General features: G+C 43.9%; 1 protein-coding gene across 2 annotated transcripts in view; it reads left to right on the plus strand.

Moving 5' to 3' along the window:
- The window catches only part of ANKRD50 (ankyrin repeat domain containing 50), a 39,444-nt gene extending 29,261 nt beyond the window's left edge, over positions 1 to 10,183 (plus strand). For both annotated transcript variants that reach the window (XM_059469810.1, XM_059469809.1), the window contains exons 4-5: positions 1,445 to 4,992; positions 7,207 to 10,183. In XM_059469810.1, coding sequence (XP_059325793.1) covers positions 1,445 to 4,989 — 3,545 coding nt within the window. In that variant the 3' untranslated portion in view covers positions 4,990 to 4,992; positions 7,207 to 10,183. The remainder of the gene's footprint in view (positions 1 to 1,444; positions 4,993 to 7,206) is intronic.
- Positions 10,184 to 10,958: the final 775 nt, after the last annotated feature.

The raw sequence follows: 10,958 nt of genomic DNA on the forward strand, positions 1-10,958 counted from the left end.
ATTAACAGAATGACCTTAAGGGGACATTCAGAACGTCTCCTGAAGCCACCAGGCAGCAAAAACCACAGCTCTGTTTCCAGCCTGAATTTGCTGTCAGAACAACCTCACAGACTGAGCAGTGTGATCCACAGTGTTTAAATACAATAAAAACATAGATCTAGAAGCAGCATCCTACAGAGGCTCACTTAAAATGATTTTTTTTCTGTGGAGATGGGGCTGGAATTGAATTGAACACATCGATCTATGCTTGCTTTTCCTTCAGTGTAATTTAGAGATCAGTAACTCAGCTTTGGTTTGAAGAGCAGTTGGTTGTGTGTCTGACTAGCTGATCTGGCTGTAAGGAAGGGATGACAAGCTGTCCCTGGAGAGGTGAGGTGCAGTTCTGGCCTGAATGCAGTCACTGCAGCTGCTGCCTCCGTGACCGCTGTGGTTTTCCCGTAACTTCCGCAAGGGCAGCGTTCAAACACGCGGCGTGTCGTTAATCAGGGAGGGCAGGTCCCCATCAAGTGCTTACCTTGGCCCTACCAGAGCAAATGTTTGAGATGGCAGAGGCAGCCCTGCGTCCACACAGCTCTGCCTGGCTTCAGCCCCATTCCTGAGAGTCCTACGGCGGCGCAGGGAACTTCCCTGCACGTGCTGCTGGGAACGGTGTCCCTTTCCTTGAGTGGGGAGGGCACAGACACCGTCTGTGTGTATGAAATAATGTCCCTTTTCCCTCTAAAGAGTAAACAGGCTGGGAAAACAAAGAGAGATGACTATGAGAGAACCTATGTCTTTATACATTGAGTCACCTACCCAAGAACCAGGGTGTTTATCTAGAACTCAGTCCTCACTTGCAAAAAGTAGGTAATTTCAGTGTGCGCAGGTCTGAAGATGTTTAAAACTATTTCTGAGTGTCTCTCCTGTATCATAAAAGCTTTTAAAAGAAGCTGTGGTGGTCAAGTTAGTAATTTATATGCATTTAATCATGCATATGCAGCAGGTGTGAATACCCTCTTCTGTAATTAAATAAACATAATAATTGTCTTAAGCTAAATAGCTGAAAATTACTTAGAATTCCATTGTTAACCACACTGGAGAAGGGATTACTTCTTTAATAATATAATAATACTTAATAATCTTATTTCAGTTGCAGTTTTGATGGTTTTGCTTAGGTGTTTAGTGTTGTCCAAGGCAGACACACAATGCCTAATTCAGAGTGATTTTCAATATTATTTGTGTTAATAGCACCTATTTTTTCTTACAATAGATGATAACAGTGCATCTAATCATCAAAGTTTTCTGCTATTATAATTAATTTATATTCACTGTGTTTACAGGGGAAAATATTTTACTGTGGGTGTTCCCCACCCAAAAACGTCTTGGCTTTTATTTACTCTTCTTTCAACATTGAGTTAAGCAGAGCTGGATCATAAATAATTACAACTTTCTCTCCTCTCAACAGGTTTTCGAAAAATAAGTCTGGATGACCTCCGAAAGGCTTACATTGTGAAGGATGTGCAGCAATATATTCTGCATCGTTTGGACCAGGAAGAAGCCCTGAGACAACACCTCACAAAGGAAACAGCAGAAATGCTGAATCAGCTTCACATCAAAAGCAGCGGTTGCTTTTTGTACCTGGAGCGTGTCCTAGACGGAGTCGTGGAGAATTTTATCATGTTGCGGGAGATCCGTGATATTCCAGGAACATTAAATGGCCTCTACCTTTGGCTCTGTCAGAGACTTTTTGTGAGAAAACAGTTTGCAAAGGTCCAGCCCATCCTTAATGTAATTCTTGCAGCCTGCAGGCCCTTGACCACCACGGAATTGTATCAAGCGGTGTGGACCAAAAACATGACGATGACGATGGAGGACTTTCAACGCAAATTGGATGTCCTGTCCAAAGTCCTTATCGATGGCCTTGGAAATACAAAAATCTTGTTTCATTACAGTTTTGCAGAGTGGTTGCTGGATGTGAAGCACTGCACACAGAAATACTTGTGTAACGCCGCAGAGGGACACAGAATGCTGGCCATGAGTTACACCTGCCGGGCAAAGAATTTATCGCCGTTAGAAGCGCAAGAGTTTGCATTGCATCTCATTAATTCTAATTTACAGTTGGAGACTTCGGAGCTGGCTTTGTGGATGATCTGGAATGGCACACCTGTCAAAGATTCTCTGTCCACCTTAATTCCTAAAGAGCAAGAGGTGCTACAGCTGCTGGTAAAGGCCGGTGCTCACGTCAACAGCGAAGACGACCGCACGTCTTGCATCGTCCGGCAGGCCCTGGAGAGGGAGGACTCCATCCGCACCTTGCTGGACAACGGCGCGTCCGTGAACCAGTGCGATTCCAACGGGAGAACGCTGCTGGCCAACGCGGCCTACAGCGGCAACCTCGATGTGGTCAACCTGCTGGTGTCCAGGGGCGCCGACCTGGAGATCGAAGACGCCCACGGGCAGACGGCGCTGACCTTGGCTTCCCGGCAGGGCCACACCAAGGTGGTCAACTGCCTCATCGGCTGCGGGGCCAACGTCAACCACACGGACCACGACGGCTGGACGGCGCTGCGCTCGGCCGCCTGGGGAGGGCACACCGAGGTGGTGTCCGCGCTCCTCTACGCCGGCGTCAAGGTTGACTGCGCTGACGCCGACAGCCGCACGGCGCTGAGGGCGGCAGCGTGGGGAGGGCACGAGGACATCGTGCTGAACTTGCTCCAGCACGGGGCCGAAGTGAACAAAGCCGACAACGAGGGCAGGACGGCTCTGATCGCCGCTGCCTACATGGGGCACAAGGAGATCGTGGAGCACCTGCTGGACCACGGCGCAGAGGTGAACCACGAGGACGTGGACGGCAGGACGGCGCTGTCCGTGGCCGCGCTCTGCGTGCCGGCCAGCAAGGGCCACGCCTCGGTGGTCAGCCTCCTCATCGACCGTGGCGCTGAGGTCGACCACTGCGACAAGGATGGCATGACTCCGCTGCTGGTGGCCGCCTATGAGGGACACGTGGATGTGGTTGATCTGCTCCTGGAAGGAGGAGCTGACGTTGATCACACGGACAACAACGGCCGGACGCCGCTTCTGGCAGCAGCCTCCATGGGCCACGCCTCGGTGGTGAATACTCTCTTGTTTTGGGGTGCAGCTGTTGACAGCATCGACAGTGAAGGTAGAACAGTCCTGAGCATAGCGTCTGCACAGGGCAATGTTGAGGTAGTACGGACTCTGCTGGACAGGGGGCTAGATGAAAATCACAGAGACGATGCAGGCTGGACACCTTTGCACATGGCAGCTTTTGAAGGTCACAGGTTGATCTGTGAAGCTCTTATAGAACAAGGTGCTAGAACAAATGAAATTGATAATGATGGACGGATACCTTTCATATTAGCTGCACAGGAAGGTCACTATGATTGTGTGCAGATGTTACTGGAAAACAAATCCAACATTGATCAGAGAGGCTATGATGGGAGAAACGCTCTCCGGGTTGCTGCCTTAGAAGGTCATAGAGATATAGTCGAGCTACTGCTCAGCCATGGAGCAGATGTGAACTACAAAGATGCTGATGGCCGGCCGACACTTTATATCCTAGCATTAGAAAACCAGCTTACAATGGCTGAGTATTTTTTAGAAAATGGTGCAAACGTCGAAGCCAGCGATGCTGAAGGAAGAACAGCGCTCCATGTTTCCTGCTGGCAGGGCCATTTGGAGATGGTGCAGGTGCTGATAACGTACCACGCTGACGTGAACGCTGCAGACAACGAGAAGAGATCTGCTTTGCAGTCTGCTGCATGGCAAGGCCACGTGAAGGTTGTGCAGCTTCTCATCGAGCATGGGGCTCTGGTCGACCACACTTGTAATCAAGGTGCTACTGGACTCTGCATTGCAGCCCAAGAGGGGCACATTGACGTTGTCCAGATATTACTGGAGCATGGTGCTGATCCCAATCACGCTGACCAATTTGGGCGCACTGCTATGCGGGTTGCTGCCAAAAATGGACACTCCCAGATTATCAAATTACTGGAAAAATATGGTGCATCAACACTGAATGGTTGTACGCCGTCTCCAGTCCACACAATGGAGCAGAAGCCCTTACAATCAGTCTCCTCTAAAATGCAGTCCTTAACCATGAAGTCCAATAGTTCAGGGAGTACTGGAGGGGACATGCAGCCTGGGATGCGGGGATTATCCAATGGGCCTGCACACGCCTTCAGTTCTCCTTCGGAGTCTCCCGATTCTACGGTTGACCGTCAGAAGTCATCTTTATCAAATAATTCCCTGAAAAGCTCCAAAAATTCCTCTCTCCGCACCACGTCCTCAACAGCCACCGCTCAGACGGTGCCCATCGATAGTTTCCACAGCCTGTCCTTCACGGAGCAAATCCAGCAGCATTCCCTGCCACGCAGCAGAAGCAGGCAGTCCATTGTCTCCCCTTCTTCCACAACTCATTCCCTAAGTCAAAATCACAATTCACCCAGCAGTGAGTTTGAATGGAGCCAAGTGAAGCCTAGCTTGAAATCAACTAAAGCAAACAAAGGGGGCAAAACAGACAACTCCAGCAAGTCTGGGTCAGCTGGAAAAAAAATAAAGCAGAGTAGTTCCTCCCAACCCAAAGTGTTAGAGTATGAAATGACTCAGTTTGATAAACGAGTACCTATTGCCAAATCTGGCACAAGCATGCCACTGAAATCGATGCCTCCAGAGCCCCAGTGCAAGATTTTGGTCCCTCCAGCTCAGCAAGAAGTTGGTCGATCTCAGCAGCAGTTCCTGATTCACCAACAGAGTGGGGAGCAGAAGAAGAGAAATGGCATTATGACAAATCCAAATTACCACCTTCAGAGCAATCAGGTTTTTCTTGGCAGGGTTTCTGTCCCACGAACAGTGCAGGACAGAGGGCATCAGGATGTGTTGGAAGGCTATCCCCCCGCAGAGACAGAGCTCAGCCTTAAGCAAGCCTTAAAACTTCAGATTGAAGGTAGCGACCCAAGCTTCAACTACAAGAAGGAAACACCATTGTAAAAGGTAACTTACCCAGTCACAAAGGAACAAAATGCCTGCATTTCATTTAAAATGTGCTAAAATTGCATTTTATTATAATTTACCATCATAATTGCTTACGTGATGATGTTAAAATGTTAACCTGTCAAGTATTTCCTTTGCTGTCATTTAAAAGCACCAGCCATAGAGGAATTGGATCGCTGTCATGTTGTCTGTTGAATTCACTCGCTCAAATTGTGCCCCACTGTCTTTGATAAGTGAGTTTCAGGTGGCAGTGATTTGGAATTGGATTTTCATATGCAAGGACAGATGAGAATTTCAGTTCTTTATATTTTCAGATACAGTCTTTATTTAATTATTTACAAAAATGGTCCTCAGAAAGTTTGTGAAGGTTCTTATAAGTTATAGGCAACCATTTCTCTGAATGTGGATTTCAAGAGTGAGCATAAGTATAAAATACTATTCTAAAGCTTTGATTTTATGGTTCTGTTAAAGGTAATCCTCCTATAAAAGAGTGGCTTTTCTTAGTGTAAGTTTATAATCTATGTTATAGTACCAATTTTCTGACCATTCTGTTGTTCTTAATCAGTGGAGGTCATTTAGATATCTCACCTTCTCTCCAATACTGAATTTTAAGCTGAAAAGTAATTATAAGTCTCTTTTTCAGACATGAATTGTCAGTGAGTCAGCTAAAATAGGAAGAGGGAGAAAAATAGAACTGTTGAGGTGTATGTTTTTTAGGATATTCGGGATGTGTTAATATGTTTCCTTTTGGAATTTCGGAGAAGCAGAATAAGAGGTGTGCCCACCTCTTATCGCTTGCTCACTTATTTTTGAAAGCATTTTTTTGTGTGTGAATGCAGCATTTTGGACAGCTCAGGCTGCTCTTCCTTAGAACAAGAATGTTCTTGCCAGTTCTGACTCAGTTCTGCTGCAGGTCATCAGAGACAGAGTGTTTCTAGGACAGTTGCAGGTGGTGCAGAACCCATACATGGAAGGTCTTCAGCTGTCAAAAACACATAAATAGACATTTTCCCAAAATGTCCTGGAGATTGATTTTAATGGAATATATCTGTAGACACAGCTGAGGTGAATTGCAAAGCTATAGAATATTGTGCAGGACCCTGTTGGGCTGGCATTTTGGTTCAATTAAAATGTTTGAAACAATACAGTGTTTCAGAAACATCTGCACTATAGCCTGCACATTTGTGAAATGCAAATTTTACCAAAGGGTCAGATGAGCTGTGGGGCAGGACAGCAGGAACAAGCATAGAGAGGAATCATCAGGTGGGAGAGAAAAGTCCTTAGATCTTCATAAAAGTTACAAGGACTTCAGATTCCCACAGTAGCACATCAAGCCCAAACAGGATTAGAATTTATTTGTAATTTTTTCCTGCTTCTGTAAAACTTTAAAACGTGTAATTAAGGAATGTATTTCCTAACTCTTACGTGCCTCCACCTGATGTTCACTGCTTGCTTTCATGTTATACTTTATTGTAAATCCATTGCATGGTTCTGATGTGGAGCGTGTTCATCTGACCTGACCTGACATCAAAAGACTGGTTTGGGTGAATCTTTCCATCTTCCTTTATTTTAAAATGTAATCAGCATATAAAGAAATCTGAACATTCCACATATAATACTAAAATTTGGCTTTGCTTTGTCTGGAACAAATGGTGTGTTACTGAAAATTCGGGGTTTCTCTCAATGAAGTTCTTGGTTGTGCAAATGGCTAAAAAATGAGGTGTGGATAACCAAATGGTTTCTTTTGCTTTTCTCTTGACACTTTCCAGAGCGTCACCATAAACATGGGAGTTTAGAACAAATCTGTGTGGATTATGAAGTGCTTGGCACAGGCTGTAATTTACCTCCTCTTTTGCTAAATCTCAAGCAGAAAAATGGGTAATTTCCCTGACTGGTGGATAAATAAGTCACCTGTGGGGAATCACATCAGAAATACTCCATGGGAGCACCACAGGAATGGCTTTCCTTTCCTGGCTGCTGCTTCCCAGCATTTCCAGGATGATCTCCTGTTGTGGGGACTTTGTAGGAGCTTGGGTTGGCAGAGGGCACAGGGAATCAATCACGGGACCGGTGTTAGGCAGGAAGCACTTTTCCTCATCAGGTTGTTGTTTTGTGCTTTTGACTTTAATTAGGGATGACACAGCTCCATTTCTGACTATGCTGCTTGTGTTACAGACTATTTCAAAGCTCACTGTTTTTATTTTGTACTTCCAGGCCAATTCCATGATGCTGTGAACAGAAGCGCTTCTGCTCCCGATGATTTATCAGCTGGCTGGGATGAAAGCAAACAGTGCTTGTTTAGTCCACCTAGAAATTCAAGAATGTGATTCCTACAGTTCAGTTACCTTAATTACTGTAACGTGCCTACATTTTCAGGCTGCCTTCTCAGTATAACCCTCTGTGCTTCGAAATTTTATTTTGTGTACTTTGTATTTAATACAGAGAATCAGCACTTTTTTTAATTGCAGAAAGATATATGCTGTATTTCCCTGAGCACAGCTGAAAATGGTAAGAACCAGGAATTCTGATTTCCTGTTCCAGATCGCTTGGTAGAGGTGCATGTGCCACAGTGAACTGTGTTATGGAAAAGGCAGTGCTTTTTTTTGTATTTATTTTTCTGTGGCTAAAGAAAACAAGCAACGAGTTTGTCACATTAGCATTGTTGTCATGTATTGTCAGTTCCCCGTGTACTTCAGAAGGTTCCCTCCAGAATTACAAGTCTTGTAACAGTATTTTATAAATACTGTACTTGTGTGTTCTGTCTGTGTAATTGCTGTTCAGTGGTGGCAATGAAGTCGGACTGCAACCACCTGCAGTGTCTTTGGAATTTTTAAGAGGCAAAAATCTACTCTGGTACTACAGCACCAAATCTGGATGGCAGACTGGGACCACTGAAAGCAATAGGCAAATTTTGGACACTTGGTCTTCAATAGGCTCTGTTATTGCTATGGTGATGAGGTAACTAATATGGGTATGTCTGAGGTGCTAAAAGGTCTGATCCTGCTTTCTTGGATATCTCTATACATTAGAAACAGCTCTTTCTCTTTTCCAAGGTAAAGGACTATTTTTGGGAATGTCAGTAAAGCAAACCATGGGAAATACAGACCCTTTGTGAGCGAGGCTGAGGGAATAGCCAGCAGGAGTGCAGTGGAAAAGCACAGCGACAGCGTTGCCTGGGGAGTACAGAGGAGGCTGAGCTAGCCCTGTCTGAGACAGTGACTCCTTAAAGCACAAACTTGTATGAATGTGGGTACTGCTTCACGGGGATTAGGCAGAGCCAGCGTGTCTCTGTACCTGGAGCACGGTGAATCAGCAGTCAGGAGAGCCCAGCCATGGACAGTGGAACGCTGGCTTCCTGCTCCTACAGCAGAACTATTTTATTGGTGTGAAGGAGAGCAAAGTCAAGGTCGTTGTTGTGAAAGTGAGCAGTGTGGGTTTTCCCTTCGAATGTGCACATCCTACTTGCACAGTTCTGCAAGTGATAAAACAAAACAAGTGGGTTCTTTTCTCCTACAAATGCAAGCTATATTCTACTATATTCACCATTACACAGCCTTGCTCTTTAGAAAATAAGCCTATTTTTGTATGCAAGTGTTTCTTCTAAAGGCTTGGGTTTCATCTTTTTCATACTCTAATTCTGATCATTCCAGAAATAAGATGATGGAGAGCTGAGGTTATTTTTCGTAGATGAATAATTAGATCCTTAAACTTTGATAAATGGCCCCTGGATGTAGATGTAGTGCATATTCTGAGGCACTGAAGGGCTCCATGTCTGGTTATTATGATCAACTGTCATCAGAATACTTTTTTGCTTTTAAATCTTGCACCTCCATTCTTATTTGGTTTTTTCTAAATGTCAAAAAAGAATCTTTTATAGTCAGGCATTCAGCGTATAGTAAAATTAGATGTTAGAAGCTGACACACAGCAATATGGATTATTCTGAATGTTTCATGTATTGAATTTCTTGTCCCCGTGGGACAATTATAAAATAAACATAACAGGAGTCTGGCAGAATGGCCTTAAGAGGGTTAGTGGTTTAGAAAAGAGAAAGTACCAAAATGTTCTCAGCAAACTTGTTCCAAACCTCAAGAGTAGTACTTTTGCAATACTGTGCAAGAATATGACTTTCCTTAGTGATTAGATGTATGTTTTGTTCTGTGGAAAGGGATCCCTGAATGCCAACATTTTTTCTACTGACCTTGACTGTCATTGGGATTATATTTATTTAATTTTATTGTGTTGTTATTAGTTGCACCTTGTGGACAGAGGACGTAAAAATACGGCCAATTTCACAAGGGGCCACAGCTTACAGATAGTCTGGTGGGTTTTGTGTGAATAGTATTTACATTTGAAACAGTCACTGGGGAAACCCCTGTCTCCAAATGAGCAGAAAGTGACCTGTCAAAAACGTTTTCAGAATGACAATACTGCCACATTGGAATATCCCTTTGGAACGGGGCAGGAATTGCTTTAAATCATCTATTTTCTCAGATGGTCTGTGTAATTCCACGTTGCTGTTGCGTGTGATTTTTAGCATCGCCATTTGTGAGGGGTTTGTGTGCCAAGCAAAGTTGCTGTTCCCCCATTGTTCCCTGTGCCCTGCCCTTTCCCATCTGTAAATGGAGTGACTCAGCACAGCTGCTTCTGCCAGGGCAGCACTTCTCACCACCCAAAAAATCCGAATAAAACAGGAATCCTGTTTCTCTTCATCCCATTTCGCTGGTCCTTCCAGGAATTTTGGATCTCCACAAGACATCCAAAATTCTTGGTGGGAGAGCTGGGGAAAAAGACTGTTTTGTGGACATGGATATCAATACTGTGTGCATGTGGAAAAACTAATCTGGAGAGAAATGCATTAAGAGATACTGAGGCACAATTGATGCATTTTTGTCTTCTCTGTGATCAGTATTGAAAACATTACCATTTTTTAAAAACTAAAAAGGTGTTTTCCCTCCTCAGTTACTCTGCTATGCAAATGTCTGTTATGCTTAATATTCCCCATCTGAACTCCTCAGTTAACTTGGTTTGCAGATAGACTGTTTTTTCCTGGAGTGGGTTGTAAATAGCCTTTAATGTACATTGAATGAATTTCACATTGTAAAATTTTTATTTTATTCCTTGTATTATATTAAGCGAAAATCCCTGTGTATATTAAAGTGCATAATAAATATATTTGCTTTTCAGCAGCCATCTAACTGTTTTAATTTTTCTATCTCATTTCCTGGGACATTTCAGGAAAAGGTTATTAAACTTGATTAACTTTCATGTAGTACTAAATGAAGCGTGATATGTGTTTCCAGTAAGCAGCCCAGGCTAGCCAACCTCAGAGCCTGGCATTAATTCCTGTGGCTTTGAGCATATGCAGGAGAAGATTTGCTGCATGTCCTTCTCTTCAAAGTGACCATTATATACTGTAAATACCACAAGGGCCAGTAAATTAACTATTTCAGTTGCTGTAAGTTCTTAACAAGTTCATATGGGTTTTGTTAATTATTGCTTTGATGAGTGTTTCTCTGTAGTATTTTCAGCTGAAGAAAAAACTCTTACTGATGGTGGCTACTCATTTGTCTTGAATGTGTTATTAGAAAAGGTAGGGAAGTTTTCTGGTCCTTGCAATAATAATACCCTTTGGCCCTGTGATCTTGTCTCACTTCTTCAGATTGGTAGAGCCACCATGATTTCTCTGCAGAGTGTGCAGGAGGACTCTGTGCCTTCTGCAAGTGATGCTTCAGGTTTCCCCCCCAAGGTATTCTGGTTCACACAGATCCCAGCAGCTGGTACACACAGCTCCACTGATTGCTGAGATTAGGTGAATAGCAAAATTGTCATTATCTGCTGTCTTGTTTTCTGTGGGTTTCTGTTGTTTCTCACAGCAATTATTGGCCCTCTTTTGTTAAGTTTTCAGTCTGAAATAACAAAGTATGAGATGCTTTAATTCAGTGGTTATTTTTTATTGCAGCAAAGA

Source organism: Ammospiza nelsoni, chromosome 4 (assembly GCF_027579445.1).
Source record: "Ammospiza nelsoni isolate bAmmNel1 chromosome 4, bAmmNel1.pri, whole genome shotgun sequence".
Taxonomy (NCBI): domain Eukaryota; kingdom Metazoa; phylum Chordata; class Aves; order Passeriformes; family Passerellidae; genus Ammospiza; species Ammospiza nelsoni.